Raw genomic sequence first — 26236 nt, 5'->3', positions numbered from 1 at the left:
AGTAGGTCAGAGAAATAAACATCAGATCTCGGGGATTTTATCAAGTTACCGACAGATCTCGAAGCTAATGGAGTCACAGACATGAGAACAATGACGTAGGTAGCAAAGATCGATGGAGGCGACGGGACCGGCCGGAACAGTGCGAGGTCGTTTCGGCTACGCGCGCGCGTGCAAGGAAAGCCGAGCCAGCGGTGAGATCGGCGAGATCAGTTTAATCAAATCTATCACGCGCGGGGGCGTCGTCTCCTTCCCCGAGGCGTGTCCCCCCCGGTTCCCTCGACCTTGGGAGGCCGAGACACGGGGGCCTGCGGCGTGAAAGGAAAGCGCAAGCAAAAGGCAGGGAGAAACGGCCGGGCATGCGCGCAGCGGGGTTGCACACGGATAGCCGACACGTACCTTGCTCCAAAGTACGGGTCCAACTGCGCCACCGCTCCGACTCGCCCCTCCTCGGGCGGAGAGACGTAGGGCAGCCGGAGTGCAAGATAAGGACGAGACCCCGCCCAAACCGGCCTTATCTCGCCACCGCCGTCCTGCAAACCCTTCTTGTCCCGTCGCAGTAAAGCCTGAGCCTGCAACTTGCAGCAACAGCAACAGCAGGGAGAGGCCGGAGAGGACTGACAGAGAGAGAAGTGAGCACGCAGCAGCAGCTGCATCATTCGTACGTGTGCCGTCTCGATTGCAGATCGGATCGATGCAGTCTGACCGCTGCGTGCTCACTCTCTTCTGTCAGTTAGCCAGGGAAACCACCGCCGCCACCGCCGCAAAACCACTCGCAAAACAAACCATGCATCGTGAGGGAGAAAGTTCGTGCAGAAGCCGACCGGGAGATCGGCCGGACTTGAAGACGAAGGGGGCTGAGGCTCAGATCTGTGTGTGCTGCAGATCTGCTTCGTTGTGTGGTGAGGCTATGGCCGGGGTTTGTGCCGCATTATATAGAGCCGGAGACATGGTCCTCCTTCCTGCGCCCATCTTTTCCTGCTTTCCTGATCCCACCACATACGGCGCTAGGGTTAGGGCCTCATCCCTTGACCGCGCAGCTCTATCTCGGAGATATCTTGCTATCATGTTGCTAACTTTGGATATGGGGAATAGGGTTCTCTAGTGGGAAAGGAAGTATATCTCGGGATGCCCTCTCATCATACTCATCCATCGGCTAGAGATACTCGTCTGCAGATTGGTTGATATCAGGAGGTCCACATTTAACTGCGCAGACCATCGTGAGTACATCATTTGGACACGTCTGGCGACTTTTGTAAGAGGAAGAATTGGATATTATTTTTTATAGTATGGTCCAATGACTGAACGACAACGATAAATCATGCTTTTAGTTAAAAGTCATGCTAACATATTGCTTTAAGTTAAAAGTCATGCTAACATATTTGAGCACTATACTCACCAATTATGTCATATGTCCATGTATTGTATATAGTTATTATTGTTAAAGAGTAGATATGGACGAATCAGGCATAATTCTACGAGCCTATCTAGTGCCAACTCTTAACATTTATGGAGTATGCATATATGACGATGGAGAGTTTGCTCAGCCATAAGAAAAGAAAAACCCACGAGAGAGCCAAATTAACCATGATATTGAGTGGCTTTTATGGCGTTCAACATAGTATATTTAATTCGCTAATCTAGTAAATCAAAGCATCAATCAAGGTTGATTACAAAGTGTCTTTTTAGTTATTGTGCAAAATACACGTGTCAATTTTTCAGTAGTTGTTAGTTGAATGTAAATAACTATTGAAAATTAGGTTAGGTTACGTAAGAATATTAAGAAAATGATATGTAAGTTTTTTCTTTGTTGGGGTTAAATATATGATTACCTCTTTTGTCTAGGTGGGTTTCATAGTTTTTCTCATATTTGAAAGACCATTAACTTTGTATAAAGTTCTAAGATATTTTTTAGAAGAATAATAATTTCTAAGATATACAAAATGTTCTTTGTCGATTTTACAAATCCCTAGAAAAGAAATTCATAGTTTGATAAACCCTACAGTTTGAGTTTTCAACATTTATCTTTTACAAGAGCTCTCAAGCGAGATATATAGAGGGTTAAACGACCTTTTACAGAACGGACAGATGTAGTAATTAGCAGCCATTTCAAGAAGCATGTTTTTCTTCTTTTGTGGTATAACCTTTCCTTTTCTTTCTTTTCAGATGTTTCTGAGATGTGTTCCTCGCTGGACCGTGGTACGACCTTTCAATACGTTTTTGTGCTACTTTTTATCATAGGAATCTTGGATGAAATTCGTAGTATCTCCATAGAGTGGACCACGAAATTATTATATTTTATTTTTTTAACGTAAACGGGTAGGATCTTCCGTTTAGTAATATAAAATATGGGAAGCAAGGCCTAAGCTCAAAAAATGTACATACATGCACCCCCAAGCAACGGCTTTGCGCCCGCCGTGGACCATGGAAATTAGAAAAAATTATACCGAACTGGTGGGTCGTATTAGATAGAATGGGCTGTGGAAATGCCTCGCTTGTTTTGAATTCGTTAAAAAGCGAGCGAGCTGTGCCAAAAGCTTGTCACGAGGCCCATTTGTCGCAGATCGGAGCCAACAAGCCAGGCCCAGCCCTTTGTACTTAGGCCTGAGCCCAGAAGTGAGCCGAGTTACAGATTTATATTGCCTCTAATTTGAAATCCGGTCCCCTCTGTTTGAATTTTGAATTCTAAACATCTGGCACTGCTCATTGTGCATGAGAAAACTGCAGGTTATCTTTTACATCTCAGCAGAAAATGGGAGATATGCAGTTATTATGGGATCTAGACTATGAACCTTCAGCCTGTTCGTTTCAGCTTATCAGCCGACTTATCAGCCACCGAACAGTATTTTTCTCTCACAATAAATTAACCGTTTCAGCTTTTCAGCCAGCTTATAAGTCCAGTCGAACCAACTGAAGCTTGTCCCCGAGACACGAATGGCAGCATCCGTTTTTACCACTCGAAAATCCTGCGGCGAAGATGCGTGCTGTGAAACACGCATCCATGGCCTGAAAAATCGCTGTGGCCCGCGGGGAAAAGAAAACAAACACTAAAACCCGAGCATTATTGGCGACAATCATGGTCATGCCCCACGTCCGTTATCTGCATGTCGTGTGCCCATCCGCTCTTCGCATCTACGACGAGCCAGCCAACCCGGGAGAAACGGGAACCCACACACCTCGCTACCCATCCACGTCCACGTCCACGTCCATGTGCACTGTGCCCGCATCTTCTCAGGCTCAGCTGCATCTCCCTCCCTGGCTCCCTGCCTCATTCGCGTCTGATTCCGCTGCAAGAACCAGCAGACATCCAATGCTGAAAGCGATCACGAGCCACGGTGTCCAATGTCCCATTCCACAGCAGGTGACGCCATGAAGTCTGCACGGGTAAGGAGATGACACATGGACACCCGAAGTACAATAATTGTACAGTTTTCTTTAAGCGCAATAATTGGAGGTGACCACAAAAAATTCAGAGAAAAGCGACCAGACAAAGCTACCATTAGGGCAGCAATTAGCTACTGTTTTTGAGTTAACGATCAAGGCTGATTATCCAGTGTCTTTCTTTGCTAGCGCAGGATTGAAACACGAAGCAGAGGGTATGGCTGTTAAAGATTCTGCTGGCGAGATACACGCATCATGAGTGCAGGGGAGTGCATCTGGGAGCTTAGCTTGCGTTGCTTGTCTTGTGATCGTTTTCTTAATGGCATTATTGCTGCTCGTATCTTCTTCGTGCCTGTCAAATGGTTCGACGCTTGTTCTGTTTTGCAGGGGCATGTTGCCACAGTATAACGCTAACGCAGATAGGTGGTGAGCTTCTTGATGCATTTGAGCTGGCTGGTTGGCCACATGGACGGAGATAAGGCTACAGGACGTTTCTCTGAACCGCATCCGGCTCCGACCTGATTCCTGTCGACCCGGATCGTTCAAACATCACCTCAGGAATCCAACTTTTTTCTTCTGTCTTGTGACGTGCTGGATCAAAAGGAAGCTATGGAGTTTATGGGACTTTGCCTTTTTCTTTTTTTCAAGATATGCCTAGCACGTATTAAGAAGAAGAGACCACAACATTAATAAACACGAAGAAACACACAGCACTACACACAGAACTTTGCCTTCCCAAAAACAAAAGGAAGACTATCCTCTCCTAGTCTCCTGCGCCTGCAAGCAAAATTTCTCAATGAAATTTCAGACCACTCATCAGTCATAACTAAACAACAACGTTGCCATGGGATTTTTTAGCACAAGTACAAGGGATGCTCAGCAAAATATAATGCTTAATTTGCCTAATAGATTATGGAGCGTATCATTAGGTGTTTGGTACACATTGCAAACATGATGGTGGATTATTTAAAAACGCTGTCGTTGCGCACGAGACTTAAATCGTATGCCAATTTCACAAAACAAATGAATAAATAAAAGGGAACGGCTTGCAGTGCGTGAGTTCGCCACTGCCTGCCTGCATTTGTTTGTTTCCTGAACCAGCGGTGGTCAGTGCCCTGACGTGTTAGGTAGCTCCAATAAACAATCACAAGAACAAGAGAACTTCTCTAGTATTAAACCAGATGAAGGGATACGACTGCAAGAAACCGTATCCATTTCGGGGGTTTGTCTGAATCCGGTGGCAGAAACGAAATCGGAGATACCCTGAGATGGCTCGTGCACATGCTACACCTGCAGAGCACAGCACTGGTCTGTTCCCCTGCTTCTCTTTGCTAGATTAAAAAGCAACCCCCAGATTAGCCATTCATACCAGTTGACAGACGCAATGTCATTTCAGTCGCCCTCTCGGCCTCTGGTCATCTCCAAGCGTCTAGGTCTAGCAACACTAACACTGTTTCAGCTTGAAGCAAAGTGAAGTTCTGAAAGCAATTCTCTAAAGGTTGAACAGTGATTCAGAGGGCTACAACAGCAGACATAATCGGCAATTATTGTACCGCCCTACGCACATCCCGGCCAATCTCGAGCCGCCACACGAACGCAAGGATGGTTCAGCCACACTAACCGTGCTCCTGCTGCAATCCGTCCTTTGGACTGGACCAGTGAACACTTGTCGACGTCCAGGGCAACACTGGCACACGCCATTGCGACACGGTGCCACGGTCGAAACGTACTACGAGCTCATTGGATTCACTGAATCACTGTGGCCGATGATGGGATCTGACAGAGCCACAGAGGAAGCCCGTCAGTGGATCCATGCATCAGCTGAAGTTTCAGTTGCGTGCCGCGCTCAGCTACAGCTACCCTTCCCCGATTTGTGGTAAAAACGTGATCTTGCCCGAAGAAGTTTCGTCCCCGCCGGAGCATTTTCTCGGCGACAGCGACGGGGAGGTCGCCGGAGGAAAGAGAGACCAGACAGGCGGACACCACGGCCACCAGCGGCGATACGGTATCCATCCTGCTGTCACCGCGCGGCCACACGTTTTGAGACGAAGACGAGCAGGAGCTCAGGTCCCCGTGGTCCTTTTCCGCCAGATCTCTGGCTGCCGGGCCGGGGTGAGATCGTCTCCTCTCATCGTCCGCTGTCAGGCAGCGCGTGGCAATTGCCGAGAGAGGTGTATCGAGACAGTTCTTGCATAATTGAACATCCTTCGTCAGCTGGTCCTCACTGAATTTTGACGAGCTGCTACAAGGCTGTAGTCGAACACAAGCTTACTGTTCACCAGTCACCACCCCCAGGTAATTCAAGTTCATCCAAATTTTTGCTCCATTCCTTCATGTGCAGCTTTACCAAGTAATTCAAGTTCATCCATGTTTTGGCCCATGCCTTCATGTACAGCGTTAGGAACTATAGAATAAAGCTGGCGAGGAGGAATTTGGCGCATGTTTGAGCTGATTTTGGCTTAAACAAACAATGCTGGCACATAAAAAAGACATCAATGATGAAGGGATGCTGTTCTAGATTAAGACATGGAATGTTCAGGTGCAGGCAGAGCATAAACAATCACAAAAACAACTCAATTATGCAGAGGCGCCGCTCTAGGCAGCGATCAAGATACAGATTCCTCTCGCTACTGCCCCCACAAACAGCAACCTCACGTCATTATCGAATCGAGAACGGCGAAGCAATCACTTGAGTGAAAAATGGAACTGACACTGACTAAACAATGGCATCATGGCACTACGATACAGAGCAATGAGCGCGCGGCGGTGCGGCGTCACACGACGGCGGCGGCGGCAGGCGCCGGGTCGGCAGCGGCCCAGACGATGTCCTTGAGCGCCGGCCGGAGCTCGTCGCTGCAGAAGGACCGGTACTCGAGCGTGTCGCCGCCGTCCTTCTTAACATCGACCACGAGAACGGACGGTGCCACGCTGAAGATGTCGGCGGCCACGGCGAGGCGGCCCTTGGGCCCCCCGCGCTCCGCGCCCTCGAACCGCACGCCGCGTGCGCCGCTCTTGGTCACCCGCATCCGCCCACCGCCGCGGGCGGCCACCTCCTCGAGCCGGGAGACGACGCCGCTCGCCGACTCCCGCGTCGCGAACCGCATGCCGCCCTCCCGGTGCCCCCTTGCGGAGCCACCCTCGACGTCGAACAGGGGCGAGAGGTCGAAACCCGCGGAGAGGGAGATCAGGTGGAACGCGTTCAGCGTCTCCGGCGGCTCGTCCTTGTCGCCGCCGTCCTTCCCGGCGCAGGCAGGCTCGGCCGGCGGCTCGGCGGCCGCATTGACGGGCCTCGGGACGGACGACGACTTTTTGAACCACGGCGTCTCGACCATCTGGGCGATGGTGATGCGGGTGTCGGGGTTGGGGTCGAGCAGCCTGGGGATGAGCCTGCGCGCCTCCGTGGACAGCCACGGCGGGCACCGGTAGTCGCCGCGGCTCATCTTCTTGAACATGGAGGCGATGTTGTCCTCCGGGAACGGGAGCGAGCCGGCGAGGAGCACGTAGAGGATGACCCCGCACGACCAGATGTCTGCCTTGGCGCCGTCGTACCCCTTGTTCCTGAACACCTCCGGCGCGACGTACCCCGGCGTGCCGCAGAGCGTGTGCAGCAGGCCGTCGCTGCGGGTGTGGTCGGCGAGCGCGCTGAGTCCGAAGTCGACAACCTTGAGGTTCCCCGCCTCGTCGATGAGGAGGTTCTCCGGCTTGAGGTCGCGGTGGAACACGCCGCGCGCGTGGCAGAAGTCGACGGCGGAGACGAGCTGCCTGAAGTATCGCCGCGCAACGTCCTCCCTCACCCGCCCGGCCCGCACGATCCGGGCGAAGAGCTCCCCGCCGCGGACGAGCTCGAGCGCGAGGTAGATCCTGGAGCGCGTGGCCATCACCTCGTGGAGCTCGACGATGTTTGGGTGGGACACCCGCTTCATGACGGCGATCTCGCGCTTGATCTGCTCCATCATCCCCGCGCGCACAACCTTGTCCTTGGACAGCACCTTCACCGCCACGCTGCGCCCGGTGCGCAGGTCACGGGCCGTGTGGACGCGCCCGAAGTTGCCGTGGCCCAGGACGCGGCCGAGCTCGTAGCGGCCCTGCAGCACCCCGCCCGCCTTCACATCCCCGTCCCCCTCACCCATGAGGGTCGAATGCTCGATCGAATCGAATCGATCGATCCACTAATTTCTTCTTCCGATCCAAAATTCCAAAGAGAGAAAAACGAACAAACTGTACCCTACGACTAGCGCCGGGGAAGGGAGGGTGGGATGGGTCTACCCGTCCTCGACGTGCTTGCGGTGGCAGGTGCGGCCGCCGCGCAGCTCGCGCTGGCCGGCGACGTCAGTGCCTGAGCGCCGCCTCATCGCTCCGCATTCCCTGGGGGCGCGGGGGCGCTCGCCTCGACGGCGGTAGATCGGGGCAGGCGCGAGAAGCAGGGACACGGGCGACGCGGTGGCTCTTGCGAGGTGGGAGGGTGGGAGCCTGGGATAGTGGGATGGGTGGTGAGTCCGTGTGAGATTGGCTCGGCGATGCGGCGCCCGGTTTATAACGGGCGGGCTAGGGCGGCGGCCGCAGAGGCAGGGCCCCTAGGGGTGTACTGGAGCCGTGGGCGGACCGTCGTCTATGATTGAAGGGCTGGACCGTCGTCTGGCTCGGAACGGACGGGCCCTGATTGGGCTAGGCTGCCGGCTACGCCACGAGCGGCATGGTGGAAACCCGTTACGGTCTAGCACACCAGGTTGGCGTGGTACACCGGAAACCGCGACGGTAACGCTAACGCAGCGGGTGCCTACGCTACAGTCCACGGCCCACAGTTTTGGTGCTTCCTGAGATTTTTTTTCTCTCTCAGCCCATACGAAACCTGTGATTGTTGCAATTTGCAAACGAACTTCTTTTGTCGAACAAAGGTCGTTGCAATTTGCAAACAACCGTCGTCGATGATGAGCGGTGCGAAGCCATGCGAGTATGACGAAGGCATAAGACCCAGCGACCATCTTGTTGTGCACACTATGGAAGTGGTTTCTTAGATGGATTTATTTGTGACTTCTTTGTAATTTGGTCCCACACGTATACCTTATAGGCTATTAGGCTTATACGTACTAAGTAGTCGTGAGGAAGAAATATTGGAACTTTTAGGCAAAGCTGATTGTGTACTACTGTCATGTAGTAATGGCCATGGAGCTACTACCATTCAACTGATACATGGCGGAGTTTGAACATTTTTTTTGACCTGCAAAACGATGAGGGAGAACTCAAGATGAGATTGGAGCTAGAGGGACCACCATTCAAGTGATGCACATGGCATAGCAGGCTTTACCTCAAGATGAGGTTGAACGATGACATAGCCAGGTTGCTCAATGAGTTGATGCTGGTTGCTTATTTTTTTACTTAATTTTCACTGTTCCATCCAGCTATAAAGTCTCAGTCGTTTTTAGATCCGGGATTAAAAGAGTTTTAGTCCCGGGTCCAAAACTAGCTCCGACGGGGGCTCTTTAGTCCCAATTAGTAATATCAACCGGGACTAAAGAGCCCCCTTTAATCCCGATTGCAATGGTTAGGAACAACGAGGAAATTTGATAGGGACTAAAGCCACTCATTTAGTCCCGGTTAGTGGTTCCAACCGGGATTAAATGGCGATCTTTAGTCCCAGTTGAAACCAACAACCGGGACTATATCCCTCTTTTTTTATTCCCTTCGATGGACTCTCTCTCTCCGCACTAGCCTAGCGGGCTTTATCACCCCACTGGCCTCATCTCTCTCCTCACTACCTTATCCTTTCCCCACCACCGACCTCTCTCTCCCTCCACCGCTTCCTCTCCTCCCTCTCCTACTCTCTCCTCCCTCCACTGGCTGCCACCGGGCGCGCAGCCTCCCCAGCCGGCCCAAGCCGCCGACCGCTGGCCCTGCGCGCATGCGGGCGAGATGGCGAGTGGGGGGAGCTTGTGGATACGAGAAGCTGGTGAATGTTTCCTTTGTGAGTGGTAATGCATGATTTGTTTGTGAACGATTCATTTGTGATTGTGCTGTGTTGTGAATGAAATCGAACTCATATGTTGCGAGTCAGAATATTGTGCGAATTGATTGGTTGTGTGTTCTCACCTGTGTGATGTTCATGTAAGATGAGCATGTTTATTGCTTCAATTTGTGAAGTGTTAATTGTTTTGATTGTTTCTGTGGTGGAGTTGGAGCTCGGTGGTACGGTGGTCGAGGCGGAGCCAAGGGGGGAAGCGGCATGAGCAGGTAGGATGGTGGTAGCCCACTTTTTTGTTTAGTTTTTGAACCTTTTTAGCCCTTTTTAGCCTGGTTGGTACTATCAACCGGGATTAAAGGTAGTCTCGAAAGATTAATCTCGGTTGGATTTTCGAAACATATGCGTCTGTCCAACTGGGACTAATGCTGACTTTTCCACCGGTACTTGGCATAAAGGGTCAAGGTTTGACGAGGGGTTCAATCTTAGTGTTCAAGGGGTAGGGTGGGCATCTGTGCATGCGTTTATTTTTAGAATAAGTGTACAAAAGTTCCATGATACTATGCAACTTATTTTTCTCCCGTTCGCACATTTACTGCTTCTGTCCTTTCTGACCTCCATATTACTGGGAAACAGAGATATAGGGCCTGTTTGGTTTCTCTTGCTAAACTTTAGTTGCTAAAAGTTGCTAAACTTTAGGTGCTAAACTTTAGCAAAAGCTGTTTGGATACTCTTGCTAAAAGGCATTTAATGAGCTGTGCGCATGAGGGGGGAGACAAGCAATAAATGAGGGGTATAGGTTGTCCAGCCCAACTTTTAGCAAGTTTTAGCAACCAAAAACTTGCTAAAGTGCTAAACTTTAGCAACTCAACTTTAGCAAATTTTAGCAAGGGTGTTTGGCAGTTTAGCAGCTAAAAGTTGCTAAACTTTAGCAACTAAAGTTTAGTAAGATGGAGTCAAACACCCCCATAGTAGCAGTTTGTATAGCTTCCTCTTCAATCCCCAAACTCCCGTTCTTAGAAACGGAGTGTTGCTCGGCTTTAGTTCCTGATCACGAATGCCGAATTGTATCGAGCGGTCCTTGTATATTTGTGGAGCACGTAGCAATGTAAAACACCAATTTTCCCAGCTTTACAAGATGATCAACTCTTGTCGTGCTAAATTCGACACGCCAAGGATCCCTGCTTCCAGAGGTCCAGTAAACGGCAGCGCACACGTCAGCGACAACGACACGGCAATACAACGCCTGCACCTATCTGCTGCAGCTTCCTTGATTCCAACAAAAGGTCCCACTGCCATTTCATCGATTAGCATCTTAGCACTAGCAAGATGCTCCGATCCCTTCCATTCACTGATACATCACCAGAGAAACAAAATACTGAGCACCCGGTAATCGAAAGCGTTGCTGGATCACTCGACTGATAAAAACGCTGGACTCCGTCACGCGCGTGTTCCATGTGCGTCACGTGGAAAACGTAACGAGGGATTAATTGTGCGTAGCAGCATATAATCACAAGATCAAATGCTCATCCCAAATTCCATATCATGGAGCCTTGAAAGTGGGACACAGGTCGGCAGGGGTGGCGTCGTGCTAACCATTAACCAGCACGTCAGTCCCTAGCGGTAGCAGGGGTTACCCGAGCTAGCAGCGCCTACCGCCCCCCGGCGTCGACGTCGATGCCGACCGCCCGCTCCCTCTCGCGGGCTCGCGGCCGGACGCGCGCGCCCCTCGCCGCTAGGCCGGCGACAAGTGTCGCGGCGGTCGCTGTGCGCCCCTACCCTGCGGTGGGCAGGGCTGACGGGTGGACGGCCGGAGACGGGGCGCTGTGGGCCGGCGCCCTGCGCTCTCGTCGCGTCGTGTTCCCCTGCGGCCTGCGCACAAGGCTGAAGGCGTCGGGGTCAGAGGCCTGACGCGATACTCGCCACGTCCTGTACTTTTGCGTGGCGCCATGTCGCCAGTCGCCACCAGGCGGGCCGATGTCGCGTCGCGGTCGATCCCTTCACCTGCGCGGCCCTCTCGTGCCGTCGTTATCCTTGGGATATCATGGCGGGCGGCATGGATCGGTAAGCGGCGGCAGCCACACGAGCGGCGGCGGTTCGCCCATGCGGAAGTGCCGTACACGGACGCAGGAAAAAAGAACTGCTGCATTAGCGGCTTTGCCATCCGGATCAGCGCCGTTTGGACCAAAACAGAGGCTCGTGCACGAGGTGACGTGATCAGTGATCACCCCACAGCCTGTTCCGTTGCTATGGCTCGCTAGACAGTCCGTAGTGTTGTATAAGAGAATTCTGACAGAAGCATCGTAAACTTGTTAGCCGCGAGAAACCGGTAAGAGCAATTTAAAAGGCTGTTAATCTTATCCTCAATATTTTTTTTAGAAAAAAGAGAAAAACGAACTCCAACAGTTTACCCAAACCTTCCCAATTTTTTAGCAACGCTAAAAAACAGCCTACCACCGTGTATATTTTAGTGTTGGCATTCCTCCTCCAATCCTGATCCCCGCACGCTCGCGCGTCCCTTCTGATGGGCCCAATACGATGACGTGGCCTGTTTTAAATATTGAGACCTATTTATTAGCGATCTGTTATGGATTGATATATTTTTTGGAGAAATTTTTTTTGGAAGAACCCCTAATAGGAAGAATTTTTTGAAGTACTCTTGGAGTTGCTCTAAGGTTAGCAAGTTGTACAGTAATTGTCAGGTCAACCAGGCGCATCCTAACCGGATCCTGATCATGTTCTTCGTAAACACTGACAGGGCTCACAGCGACCACAACAACGTGATAAAAGTTTGTTGTGAATTGTGATCGACCTCAACTCAACTCAAGCAGCAGTGAGCGTGACTATCGATACTGTAGGGAGTACTGCAGAAATCTATTATGGGCCTGGTTGTGACGTTTCGGCCTTGTGCGCAGCTCGCAGGCCTGCCTTCTCTCATCGCGTGCGTAGTCCACTACGAGGCCCGTCATCCTCTCAAACAGGCCCAGCCAGATCCCACCGCGCGAGGCCCTCCTCACCCGGCATCCCACTTGACCAGTGACCACCACACCCACCCACCCACACTACTCCGGCCGATATCATGGGCCTGACGGACGGTGGTAACTTCGCCAACGCCGACTTCCGGGACCCACCACGCACCAGCCCGAACCCAGGCTGCGCCGCCTGTCCTTTTCCTCCCATAGTCCCATCGGCGGCGCGGCGGCTCCCATCCACAAGTTGGAGCAGCCGCAGGCCGCAGCGCCCCCAGCCTGTGGCGCAGCGGCAGGCCCGCAGCGGCTGGACCGAGCCGACCGGTCCCATCTCTGCGGCCCGCGGCGCGCGCTCGCCACATCCTCTCTGGCTCTCACCCAAAGCCGCCCGCACCCCCGTCCATCCAAACCGGCGCCCGCAGCTCTCGGCACTCGCCACTACCCCCGCGCGCCGCGCTCCTCGCCGCCACGCCACGGAGAGGGGGGGATGGCGACGGCGAGCGGCGTCTCCGCCGGCCCCGTGCTGCAGCTCCCCTCCTTGCGGGTACGAGGACGCTCTCCGCTCTCTCTCATCCTATACATGTCAAATCGTCAATTGTTCAGAATGCGTGCTTGACTGCCTGGCTCGGTTCCAAATTACATCGCTCACCACTCGTTCGCTCTAACTCCTCTGAGGCCTTTAACTGGCCTTTGTTGCTGATGTTCAGGTGCCGGCCAGTAGATTGCGGCCTCCGAGAGCAGCCACTGGAGCTCCGGCAGGTACGCTTCTGCTCACGCAGGTGCCGTTTGGTAGTGGATTCTGCATTGCCGGGTTGCGTTCTTGGTCAAAATGTAGGCCTTTGAGTGGTTGGTTGTAGTACTACTTGATGGGAAACAGTGAAGCCTTAAGATACCAGTTTCACAATTCGGCAGCTCCTGAGACAGGGTCTATGGTCTATCATGCCATAACTTGCAATTGAATTCCAATTCCATAGTCTCATAGTCTGTGCTAATGCAAATTAATAAATTGCGATGTACCTGAGAATTTATTGTGTTAGGAGTTGAGACAGGATGGCATTAAAGTTTAAAGCCAATAAATTGTACCATAGACGTAGATAACTGGCTTGTTGTTTGGCTCATTGGAGTTTATCTTAGTGAGAATTGTTATCTTCCTCATTTCCTTTCAACAGCTTTCAAAGTGGTTGTTATGGTTTTGGCTACCCCCTTGGATCTGGGGCCTAGAGAGGGAGGGGGAGGTGGCTGGCGGCCATGGAGGGGGGCTGCGCAGGAGGCGCAGGGGGAGGGGGCGGCGCAGGGATAGAGGGAGAGAGAGCTTTAGGGTTTTACCCCTTAATTCCTTGCTTGATTCATTTGGTACATGGGGCCTCTATTATATAGAGGGGATACGACTTGGTTCTCAAGGAACTTTAACTTACTTGGCTTGCAAGCCATCCTATTATCTAGACTCTTCCTAATTCCTAACCTAAGTAGACGGACGGCAGCCGGCGTGCTACAGTACCCGCGGGTCCTTTTGGGCCAGTTCTGGGCCCCCTTTGGCTCAGCCAGCCTCGGGCTAGCCTTTGGCCCAACCGGCCCAGCTGGGTCCTCCAGGTCCCTAACAGTGGCACTCTTATTTTCATCAGGTAATTTTCTTGTGAAGAGAGATGTTGCATATAACAGAAGAAGCTACCACCATTTTTTACCATTGAACCAAAGAGGAGGTTTGCAAGCAGCAGTGCTGCCTATTGCTGCACCAATATTAGATGATGAGGAAAAAAGGAAGCAAATGGCTGAAGATTTTGGGTTCACACAAATTGGAGAAGAACTACCAGATAGCGTCACCCTTAAAGATGTCATGGATACTCTACCTAAAGAGGTTCCAGCTGCCAACACCAGTGTGCTTTTGGTGTTCTATTTGCACAAATCCTTACATAAATTTGGCTATTGCTAGGTATTTGAAATCAATGATATAAAGGCTTGGACATCGGTTTTAATATCAGTCACTTCTTACGCGTTGGGCCTATTTTTCATTGCAAAATCTCCATGGTATCTTCTTCCCTTGGCTTGGGCTTGGACTGGCACAGCAGTGACCGGGGTTAGCTCCCTCCCTTGCTCTCTAAAGCTTGTGTGTGAATGTGAACATGTTTGTTTCTCGGTGGTTTCTTCACATTCTAATTGATGCTTTTGTAAAGTTTTTTGTCATAGGTCATGATTGTGCCCACAAATCATTTTCAAGGAATAAGTTGGTGGAAGATATCGTTGGAACCTTAGCATTCATGCCTTTGATATATCCTTATGAACCGTGGAGATTTAAGCATGACCGACATCATGCCAAGACAAATATGTATGTACATACCTGCTTGTAGGTTAATCTCCAATAATATCTTGATGCAGAAATGCTCTTCAGGGTTCAAGTAGTATAACTGCTACTTCCTACTAGAAGTGCTTCCTTCCTGCATTGCATTGTAACAAGAATTCATCACATCGTACTCATGCAGCATTCTGTTACCTGTTCTGCTTTTATTATTGCACTTCATGTAGACTTAATTTTTTTTTCTTCCAGTTTTTGAACTTCCACTGGAAGGTTTTTATAGATTTCAGTTAATCCCAGTAAATGTCAAACGAGCAACTTCATGGATACTATTTCATCCCTCATGTAGCATATCTAATGCTTATACTAGTTCTTCGACATTCACCATGCACAGATAATAGATATACTGCAAATTGTTTATATATCACAGTGTAACTTATACAACTCTTTAATATTTGTATTGTCTGTAGGAATATGGATGAAATCATGTACTCATATTATAACATGAAAGCCTGGAAAATTTCCAGCAAGGTCCTAATTTGTCATTCTGAATATTTACTTTTGCATAATGCCCAGGTTGATAGAAGATACTGCATGGCAACCTGTTTGGCAAAAGGAAATTGAATCATCACCTTTTCTGAGGAAGGCAATTATTTTTGGCTACGGCCCTATCAGGCCATGGATGTCTATTGCTCACTGGTATTTCTTTTTCAATCATTTCTGTATTGCAGGAAGAACTGCTTCAGTATACAATATTTTTTTTAACTATTGATCATCTGTCTCTCAGGTTGCTTTGGCACTTTGATCTAAAAAAATTCAGACCAAATGAAGTTCCAAGGGTTAAGATAAGCTTAGCATGTGTGTTTGCATTCATGTCGATTGGATGGCCTTTGATCATTCTCAAATCAGGACTGGCTGGATGGTTTAAGTTCTGGTTTATGCCATGGATGGTTTATCATTTTTGGGTAAACTTTCTTATTTCCACCATCATTTAATATATGCTGTGTCCAAGTCCATGGTAACTGTTGTCATGCTCTTGAACTCTAATATAGTTTTTCATAATATTTAGCGTTTCCTGTTTCCTGTCACCTTTATTTGTTGAAATGTACATGGCGTCCAAGTCCATGGCAATTATTGTCATGTTATTAGACTTTATTTATATTGTTTTATAAAAATAAGTGGAGAAGTCATGTTAATTCATTGTTTCATGGTTAAATATTATAAATTACTGTTGTGCATCAGATGGTCTAGAAAGAGGTGCCCTTTTGCACAACTTTTATCAAAGTATTTGCTGAAGGTTTAAAGGCAAATGGGCATACTGTTCACCTGCTTTTGTATCCCAGTAGCCATTGCTTATCCTTTTGGTATTCAGATCAGAATGTAATTTTTTTATATGCAGTTGTTTTTCTATTATTAGAGCTTTACAGTTACAGTGTTCAGAAATCAGAAACTAGCAACAGATTTTGTTTTGGAAACCCCTGATTGAAATATTGATCAGAACATAGGTTGGATTTATCATACTAACATTGATTGAATTCCAGTGGTAAACCAGACAATGTTTTGGTATTCTGGCATTAGCTGCTTGGAGCCTTGGACAGAGTGAAATGTGCATAGCTAAAAGGCTAATTAATAACCAGTGTCAAAAACTGTAAACTACCTGCATTATCTAATACTTTTTATACTGAAACTGAAAGTATACTTTATCTTTTAAATGATCCTTTTCAGATGAGCACTTTTACAATGGTACATCACACGGCTCCCCATATACCATTCAAATCCTCGGAAGAGTGGAATGCTGCACAAGCTCAATTAAATGGCACAGTTCATTGTACCTACCCTAAATGGTGCGTTTTTCAATTGCATTGCATTCACACTAAGGACAACTTTTATTTGTTGAACATGTGACTTGTATCGAGATAACAATGTAAAAAGCCAAACGGTTTTCCATTATGATTCTTATTGCACAGGAAGTGGTTGAGATTTGAAAATGTTTCCAACAAAATGACACTGATCATGCTTCTCTGTTTCATCTCACCTTCAAAATTTAAAATTCTGTGCCAAAGTGAAGGATCATATTTGGTAGGATGTGCTGGACGAGCTTGTAAACCATCAACCCTGCTTTATTTTAACAAAGTTATTTGACTATGGAATTGTACGTTGTCTTAGTTAAGAATTATTCATAGGACATATAGTTCGGTAAAATTTCAGCTCAAGTACAGAATGCTGTTTGGATATTTTGTGATAAAGGATCCGTCTTGGCTTAAGTGCTAAGTTCATGGGAAAATGTTGCCTCGTGAATTGAATTTTATCTAACTAATTGAATTTTACAGGATAGAGATCCTGTGCCATGACATAAATGTACATGTCCCACACCATATTTCTCCAAGAATTCCAAGTTATAACCTTCGTGCTGCCTATGACTCCATCAGACAGAACTGGGGCAAGGTACTTCGAATTTCTCCTATCTCTGTGCATCTCTCTGGTTCTTTGCATTCTGGTCTCATTCTCTGGATGCGTTCTACTTGCAGTATGTCAATGAAGCCAACTGGAACTGGCGATTGATGAAGACGATACTGACTAGATGCCATGTGTACGACAAGGAGAGATACTACGTTCCATTCGACGAGCTCGCTCCTGAGGAATCCCAGCCAATCAAATTCCTTCGGAAGTTCATGCCGGATTATGCATGATGCCATGACTACTGTTGGCTAGTTGAGAGGATCGTTGGAGGGGCGAACGATACAGTGACTTAGAAGACACTTCCTAACAGCATCGATGCACATCCCAAATTTTGACTGAATTACTATGCCACATGCCAATTGTGTTTTAGAAAGGTTGCAGAAAAGGGGAAAAACAATTGCTTCTGAAAGGTTACCGAAAAATAATGCCAATTTTTCTGTACTTTATGGTCATGTTAGAGGAGTATTTACTTTTTGTTTAATCACGAAAACGCAGGAGATTTGCCCTTCATTTTATTTAGTGTTAGAGGAATATTTCTAGTTAGATTTGCAAGCGTAAAAATTTTGTACGGTTCTCTAATACATTTGTATATCATGATATAAATACACCAGCGTGTTTCATGGAGAAGTTACCGAATGGCCAAAAGTCTGCGGAGCAACTTTTTTTGCAAATTTGCTGATTTTTAATAGTTATTGTTCTCTTTGTTACTACTTTGGCATCTTAGGTTTTTTTATCGTGGCGAAAAAAAGTTCCGTGGCAAAAAGCATCAAGACAAATTACTTTTAACGCACTTTATTCTTCATGCAGAAGATCTGGTACAGGCAGAACCGAAGTGTAAATAGCATACGAATTTCACGTGGCTATGGAACATTTGAATTCTCTACATGGTGCTCTTGCGGCTATAAAAACATACAACTCATTCCCTCTACATGAACAGCTCAGCCCATGGTGTAGGATGGTGATGGCAGGTTTATGACAGTGCTCTTCACCTTGGTCATCATGTTAATGCTGTTAGTTATCCCCTGGGATCCAATGCCACTGTCCTTCAGACCCTGCAAATCCAGAGAGAACATAAGATTATAAACACCTGGAGCAAATTAACCTCTTTGCGCAAACTGATGGTCACAGCTGGTTGTTCCAATTCCACTGTCATCGTGATAGCAAGTACCTGGAAGGGGAAATGGTCAGGTCCACGAGCAGGTGCAGAGTTGATCTGAACGGTTCCAGTCTCCATTGCATCACTGATGAGGATTGCCTTGTTGATGTCTCTTGTGAAAACACATCCCTGAAACAGGTCGTGCACAAACAATCAGTTGAAGATGCTAGATAATGGTAATGGTATGCTACTAATGGCGAGGGGAGAAGGGAAAAACCTGCAGACCAAAGTTGCTGGCGTTGCAATGGTGGATGCCCTCCTCAACTGAGTTGATCCTGATTACAGGCAACACGGGGCCGAAAGGCTCTTCCCATGCGATCCTCATGTCAGGACGGACATGATCCAGCAGCAACGGCCAGATGAGGTTGCCCTCTCTCCTGTACTCCTGACAGAAAGTTGCTCCTTTCTCCTTTGCATCCATCACCAGGCCCTCAATGAAGTTGGCTGAGGATTCTGTTACAACTGGGGTGATATCAGAGTCGTCCTCAGGTGGCCCAACTTTCAGTTTTGCCAACTTGGCGTTAACCTTCTGTACCACGGCATCGGCTATTGATTCCATGATCAGCACTACTTTCACAGCAGTGCACCTCTGGCCACTGCATTGATCACAACATACTTGAGTACAATATCAAGGAGTACCAAAGATGGGAGAGTATGTTATTCACATTAGTAGTAATACTGGTCTCGATTAGAACAATGAGAGTAATGCATCTACTCAATCTTTTGAAAGTCATAGCATAAGAGTTGGTGCATGGAAATAAAGAATGTGAAGATACACTATTTTGTGTTCATGACACTGACTTGGATACCACATGCCATGTTGTGTTAGCTAAAAGCTTTTATTAATTTCCAATTGTTACTTTCACTCTTCTGAGGAATGGTGATGAGCAGATTTCGACAAGTCTGAGTGTCTGATGGATCAAATGAAGTGGTAAGATAAATGTGTTTATTCTATAAATGTAAGACATCATTATTCAGTACCTGTATGAGAAGCCACCCTTTACTATACTTGCAGCAACTAAATCGAGATCTGCATCCTCTAGCACAATGCAAGCATCTTTCCCTCCAAGCTCCATCTGAAGAGGGACCATTCCAGCCTTCTTTGAAATGGCTATACCAGTATCACCTCCAGTAAAACTAAGAAGCAAAGAAACAAATAAGGTTGTCTTACTGAAACTGAAGATATCAACTGTCAACAAGCACTGCCGATACTTACCTTATGCAGTTGACTCCAGGATGCATTGTAAGAAAATCACCTATTTCAGAACCCTTCCCAGTCACACAACTAATCAAGCCTTTCGGGAAACCAGCCAGGTGGAAGCAGTGTACCATATGAAGTGCAGCCACTGCACCCTATTGAACAATAGTACTTCGTATAAGATTTTTTTTTTACTTCAAAAGGCATTAGCTTCACACTCAGGAAGGGAGATAAATATTAACTAAAAGTAATCAGATACCTGAGTTGGAGGCTTGAGCACAAGAGAATTGCCAGCTATTAGTGCTGGGCCAATCTTAGAAACTGCTAGGTTGACAGGATAGTTGAATGGCGGGATTGCCAAAACTACTCCAAGGGGTATCTACATGAACAGGATGATATATTAGGTATGCAAGGAAACAATATTGGTGGAGACAACTGCAGTTCAGGGAGAACCAATAGGCAACTTATCAGCTATAGACATTTATAACTTGCCTCAACACAAAAGTACCAGAATTGTTAATTTATACGAAATACATGGATATTAGGTGCTACAGTTTAACATCAGTGTTCGGCAACAATATGGGTTGATTATCGAGCCCGTAACTGAAAGTTTGGTGTGAGTCCATAACTGAACGTATTGTGTTTGGAGCTACATTCTAACAAACATAACTGAATGCAAAGTGGTCACAAGAGTCAGCAAGTTGGTTTCGAAAGTAAAGGCGAAAAGAGCCCTGCATAAAGCAACAGCTTCAATGATTTCAATAATACACTGAGGGAACAACCAGCTCAACTACTTAGGTTGAACAAATAACAATGAAGTGACTGCATTAGTAATAGACTACTACTGCTTTTGCAAGACTTGCAGAAAATCTAACAATATGATGCTAATGGGTGATTCAATCCCATGGCAAGATTTACAAATTAGGAGGAACCAACCATTTTCTACTCCCAGCTCGAGGCACAATACTAGTCCTCGCTTGTTTGATCCTATGTTTTCTTTGACCTATGGTTGAATTTGACCAATTTCCATCCAATTTCGTACATTTACAGTTGAGACAGGCAGATCCATGCCCATGTTGAGTTTGGCCGAGACACAAAATCAACGACACAGGAAAAATAGGATGGATAAGGAACCAACACTTCACACTAGGAGAGAAAACACAAAACCTGAGCAATCACGGCATAGCAATGACATCAGAAACGAGAAGGCAAAACAACGTAAAAGGAATCAGCAAGACATGCCAAGTTGCCAACAGCATCCGAGGAATATTCTATCCTCCTGTGCATGTCAATAAGATACATAATTTCCTCAGAAAAAACGAGCTGCATATTTTATCACTGTATTGATATGACCTTTTTTTTTTAAAAAAAAAGGAGATGACGCACTGCAGCACAAATTAAAACTTTATTGCCCATTCCAAGCTTTTATAGTTGGTCAGATCAAGTAATATGATAAACATCAATACGACATTAAATTAGCTTAGTTCTGGCATAACATTTCTGAATAAACACATGGTATATAAGCAATACTATAGAGTGAAAACAATGGGGCATGCCCAGCAAAAACAAGAGACTAGTAGTACAGCTATACCTTGGAACTCAGACAGTACTTGTTCCGCTCATTACCGGGGAAGCTATCAGAAACCAGCAGCTTGCCCTCCCCCAGTATGCGAACACCCTCCTCAGCTGTGTAGGACACCAAATCCCCAGACCGCACCACCTATTGAACCCAACAAGACATTTCTTTTGCTTGTTAGCAGTCTCGATTGAAGAATTAGAGCAGAACACAATCAGGAATTCCATCCGCTGGTGACCTCAGAAACAGCATCCTTGGCCGGCTTGGCGATCTCCTTGACAAGGCACTCGGCGATCGGTGCCTTGTGCTCCTTGAGGATCGCGGCGGCCTTGTGCAGGAGCTCGGCACGCTTCCACAGCGGCGTCCGGGCCCACGCCTTCTGCGCGACCTTGGCCGCCTCCATCACCTTGTTCACCTCCTCCTGGGTGCATGCTGGACAAGCAGAGGACCGAGACCAACAGCAAATTGTGAGGTCAACTCCTTTCGCAGTTCACATGAACACTGAACTTGTTACTAGCAAATCCTAAACGCTAATCCATTGGAGAACTGGTTAATTGAAGAAAGGTTGGATAAATTGGGAAGTACTAGCTCAACTTTGGGACAGCAGAATTAAGCTAGGAAAGCGAGACTATTTGGGGCAGCAGTTAAGAGGTTCTATCAGAGACGGTCAGCATAATTAAGGAAAGCGATAGCGGCCGCGGCCATTAATGGCGCTTCTCGGCCAAGTTTTAGCTTTGTGAACATCGACGGAATTCGACAGCAGCACTAGCACGTTTGCGTCGCCATCAACCGTGTTTCCCCAAACCAGGGGACAGCACTAGCGCCAGCTCCCCGACTCCCCGAGGTTCTTGGAGCCGGAGGGGGCATGCTAAAACAGGGGAGCAAGCACAAGCGGGAGCCCGCACCTTGCACCTTGTACTGCGTCTTGCGGGTGGTGGGGTTGACGATGGCGACGGACTTGCCGGAGCCGGAGACGTGCCACTCCCCGTCGGCGTAGTACTTGTACACCTCCCCGTCGAGGATCTCCGCGAACACCCCCGTCCCCGCCAGCGCCATGGCCGCCGCGCCCGCCTACCAACACCGAGCGAGCGAGCAGGAGGACGTGTGGCGGAAGCCGCAAGGGACCAGGGACAAGCACACCGGTTCGGCTAGCTGCTGCTTGTGGTGGTAGTGGCGATGAGAGCTCCGGAGGGGAGGGAGTAGTGGTTGGGGGCGTGATGGGTGCGCGAGTGGCGGAGCAGGGGCGGGGGGACGCGGTTAAATAGGAGGCCGGCGCGTGGCGGGGGAGCGGACCCACCGAGGCGGGGGGAAGGGGGAGAGGGGAGGAGGAAGACGACGAAGGCGACGGAAAGGGGGCGAGGTTTTCGCCCCATCCGCGGCTTTTCTTTCCGTTTCTCTATTTCCGAAGGCGCGCTGTGGGAGTAGGGAGTGTGGGACTCTCCGGGCGTTGCCGCGGACCACGGCACTGTGTGGCTGGCGTTCCCGAAGGGTGACACGGCACCCTGGGGCGTGTAGGGCTCTTTGGCTTTGCAGTTGCAGCCTATCACGGTACCGGTACCACCTGCCAGCAAAGGTGTCCCAAAGTTTCTTCAAGAAATACAGCGACATGTACTGCTCCAGTATTTTCGGAGGCGATTTTATCGTGACGTGTTGATCCTCCAGAAGCTTATGTCCCCCCTGGGGTCTGGGTGTGCACACCACTTAACCACTTAGCAAGCATTAGCGTCATCTATTGGCCTCATGTCTAGGACCTACAAATAAAATCACTAAAATTACTAACGCGCAAGTAAAATATAAAATATTAGGATCTTAATCTTTGTTGGTAGATTTGTATCCTAGCGCTTCCATCACCACACTAAGATCTAAGAGGGTAGTTCCTTTTCATTGTTAAAGAACAGTGTTAAGTTTGTTCTTCTCTTGCTCTAGTTCAATCACTTCCGTTCTTTTTCTTCGTCGAGAACTCACTAAATAAAAGGTGTGGCATCTAAGACCCCTAACATCTATAGTCCATTCTAGTTAAAGGGTTTCCACCGTCACATTGATGTGGTGATTAGTGGATGTTCTTTCTCTCTATTCAAGAGATGACACTAAACCCTTTCTTCATTCCACACTTGTAACAATAGTGCAAATAATCCTCACAATACTTATGCGAAGTGTTTATAAGCGTCCTTGCCATTCCGAACCCAACTTATGCATTGGTCTCTCAAACGATACTTAGCTCGTTTGAAGGGTGGTAGAGGTGGTCATGACAAAGTGGATGAGGCACACCTACGTTCCATCATTTTTCTTCATAACATGATTTAGAATAAAGTCTCTTATAAGTGCGTCAGCCATTAATATTTCTTACATTTATGTTATATTATAAAATATGTACAGTCCAAAGTACATGAAATACATTTTTTGTGCACACTATATACGATGATTCATTTAAAAAAATCAAAAAGAGATTCTCCGAGCTCCTAGGTGGTTCTAGATTCTAGATAGGTAGTACATGGTAGATTGAAAAAGAAAGAGAAAAATGTATAGATCAGCATTATATTTTGTCGTCCCCTGTTTCTTTCTGGTTCTGGACCTCCTTTGATGCTGTTTGTGTTCTACTCCTTTAATTTTGCTTGTTAACTCATTCGGTAACAAAATTATTGACAAAGAAAGCATTTTGGTTATTGAATGAGTTCAGGTGTTCATGTGCATCCACGTTGAAATAACCCAACAACTCCAAAAATCACAATCCTTAAGAGGTATCGACACTTGTATTGCTTGCAAACAGATCACAATATTGCTAAACAAGGGTGCAACATTAATTTTTTTCGAAATGAACCGGACAGAAGAGTTGCCGATTATATTAAAAATAAGGAGTTCCGGATTGGAAAAATACAAAGCACCAAAAGGTGAAAAAAAGAGAAGACGGCTATTAATTACACTTTCGAGAGTATAACGTATCAACAACGCGCCAGAAGAGTGGACAGATGCTTTGCTCCTGCCATGATCCACGTCACGGCCTCATCTTTAAGTCTTGTAAAGATCATGTTGATTGTAGATTCCCTGTTATTAAAAATTCTTGTATTCCTCTCTCTCCACATTGTTCATAAAGTGAGCATGATGAGGGAATGCTTGCCTTGTCTTGAGCAGCAACTTGCTGTGGCCCTTGTCGTCCACCAGGGATGTAATGTGTCTGTGTGCTCCCAGACCCTCGGGTGAATTGCCGGAGTAGATACCCAATCAAGGCCACCATGACCCATAGTCTTCGGGTGAACCTGCATTCAATGAGCAAATGCATGGCCGACTCATGCGTGTTGCGGCATAGCGGGCAGTTGGTTTGATTTGGCCATCCCCGCTCTGCAATCTATCCGTCGTCCAAAGGCGGTTTTGAATTGCGAGCCAGGAAAAGGTCTTGCAACTTCGAGGAGCCCATACCTTCCAAATTAGCACGTCAAAATTGGTGAACGCCGAACCAATGAACTGTGCGTTGTAAGCTGATTTGGCGGAGTAGGTGCCATCGGTGATTTGGCGGAGTAGGTGCCGTCAGTACTGAATTTCCATGTGATCTCGTCGTGCACACCGGGCCGAAGCATCACTTGCTGAACAACTTTCCATAGGAGGACGAACTCCTGAAAGTGTTGCACGGAGAAGGTACTGTGTTGTAGGTTGATATTCTTAATCCAGTTTCTATTGCATAAAGCTTCCTGCAGACTCCTGTTCTTTTTCCTTGAGACCAAGTAAATGCGCGGCACTATGTCCCTCGATCACTGCCCCTGCGCCCAGTCACTGTTCCAGAAGGAAGTTTTCGCGCCATCGCCTATGTCGATAGTTGTGCATGTAGCAAAGAGTTTTTTTATCTGTGTTGTTACAGGGTACTTCGGATCCCATCCAAAGCTTGTCCTCCGCTTTCCACTTTTGCCATAACCATCTGAGCCTTAACCCTCTTGCGATCTTCGTGATGTTTAGGATACCCACACCCCCTAGCCTAGTTGGCATGGCGGACCGTACCCAATTTACTTTGCATTTTCCACCGGTTATGGCCACCGCCCCTCCCCAGAAAAAGTTTCTTTCACGTGGAGTCAATATTCTCCATCACTTCTTTGGGAGCTTCTAGCGTTGATAGGAGGTATACCGCCTGTGAAGTTAGGACTGATTTCATCAGTGCTAAATGCGCTGTCATGGTCATGTTCTTGCACTCCAAATAGTGAGTTTGCCGACCGCCTTGTCAACAACGTGCTGAAATTGACTCGCTTTAATCTTGTCGTTGGTACCGAACCGGGAAAGAAGCTCTTGAGGGTGCAACATTAAGTTTCTATTGCAATAACGATGTTAATTTCCACAAAGGCATTAAACTATTGAGCATAGACTTTGCCTTTTTCTTAATGAACTGTGCCAAATAGTACGCTTTACTATTAATATAGTAGAAAAATACAATACTATGATCAAATACTATGATCAAATACTATGATCATGGACGCCACAATCATGAAAAGAAAAGGAAAATATGAAAACAACTAAAGCTCGGCAACACGACCGTAGCAGTCTAGCACCATGTCTCTTTGTCGCTATGCGTGGCCAAATGCCTCGAGGCCAACAATGAATCTCCAAGCAAATCCCTCTTGCTGCCAACGCTAGGCAGCATGTTAACGAGTTAGGTTTCCCTCATATGTCACCATAGAATGGGATACACAAGCACAGAGCTAGAGAGGAGAAAGATCCGCTCGTTCCCATGTATGGACTTGTCTTGATAGTTTATAACATCATCGCCCCTGAAGACAAGCAGCTAGGGAGATGGAGGAACTCCAAAGGCGGCATCTCTAAGGAGTACGCAAAGCATAAAGTATTGCCACCGCTACCCATCTAAGAGATTTTAGACATAATATTTACTCGGAGTTCTCACTAGTAGGAAGGGTGGATAGAGCGCCTCGACGAGGACAATACTCCACTAAGAAGAAATACGATGATGCTTTAACATCGCTGCTGTCAGCCCTATGCACCATCGGGCCCATCTACCCCTTGTTGACGGTCAAAATTGGGAAGAATGGCCGGACCAGTCTCCGTACCGGTACGACCAGTTTGGATAAAGTGCTCAAAATGCAAATTGGACTTCACCATTGTGTAAATCTCGTCGAGACAATCAAAATGGATATGTAGAATGTCCGATTCAAAGTTCGGATGAAGGAGTTATGACCTCGAGAAGATCTGCACCTAGGAAAACCGGTCAAACTGGTTTAGTCTATGTAGTCTGAGTTAGGAGTTATATTTTGACATGAG

At 47.6% G+C, this 26236-nt stretch overlaps 3 protein-coding genes across 3 annotated transcripts; 1 reads left to right on the top strand and 2 right to left on the bottom strand.

Annotated features, from left to right (window-relative positions):
- Positions 1-5931: 5931 nt before the first annotated feature.
- LOC117862013 (CBL-interacting protein kinase 6) lies at positions 5932-7895 on the bottom strand. Its single transcript, XM_034745523.2, has one exon. It carries the CDS (start codon positions 7506-7508, stop codon positions 6153-6155), a length of 1356 nt encoding a protein of 451 aa, XP_034601414.1. The 5' UTR covers positions 7509-7895; the 3' UTR covers positions 5932-6152.
- Positions 7896-12697: 4802 nt separating this feature from the next.
- LOC117860498 (omega-6 fatty acid desaturase, chloroplastic) lies at positions 12698-17680 on the top strand. The gene is made up of 10 exons (XM_034743810.2): positions 12698-12847; positions 13011-13062; positions 13926-14158; positions 14234-14377; positions 14475-14626; positions 15170-15292; positions 15381-15558; positions 16319-16437; positions 16924-17038; positions 17122-17680. The coding sequence occupies exons 1-10, from the start codon at positions 12791-12793 to the stop codon at positions 17281-17283; spliced, it is 1335 nt and encodes a 444-aa protein (XP_034599701.1). The 5' UTR covers positions 12698-12790; the 3' UTR covers positions 17284-17680.
- Positions 17681-17829: 149 nt separating this feature from the next.
- On the bottom strand, positions 17830-22182 carry LOC117860497 (NADP-dependent glyceraldehyde-3-phosphate dehydrogenase). Its single transcript, XM_034743809.2, has 9 exons — positions 21889-22182; positions 21222-21415; positions 20999-21127; positions 19667-19786; positions 19426-19562; positions 19191-19346; positions 18427-18805; positions 18222-18338; positions 17830-18105 (listed from the first exon to the last, which is right to left on the bottom strand). The coding sequence occupies exons 1-9, from the start codon at positions 22037-22039 to the stop codon at positions 17992-17994; spliced, it is 1497 nt and encodes a 498-aa protein (XP_034599700.1). The 5' UTR covers positions 22040-22182; the 3' UTR covers positions 17830-17991.
- Between the last annotated feature and the right edge of the window lie 4054 nt (positions 22183-26236).

This window comes from Setaria viridis, chromosome 6 (assembly GCF_005286985.2).
Source record: "Setaria viridis chromosome 6, Setaria_viridis_v4.0, whole genome shotgun sequence".
NCBI classification, from domain to species: Eukaryota; Viridiplantae; Streptophyta; class Magnoliopsida; order Poales; family Poaceae; genus Setaria; species Setaria viridis.
This window is presented reverse-complemented; position numbering and strand designations above follow the sequence as displayed.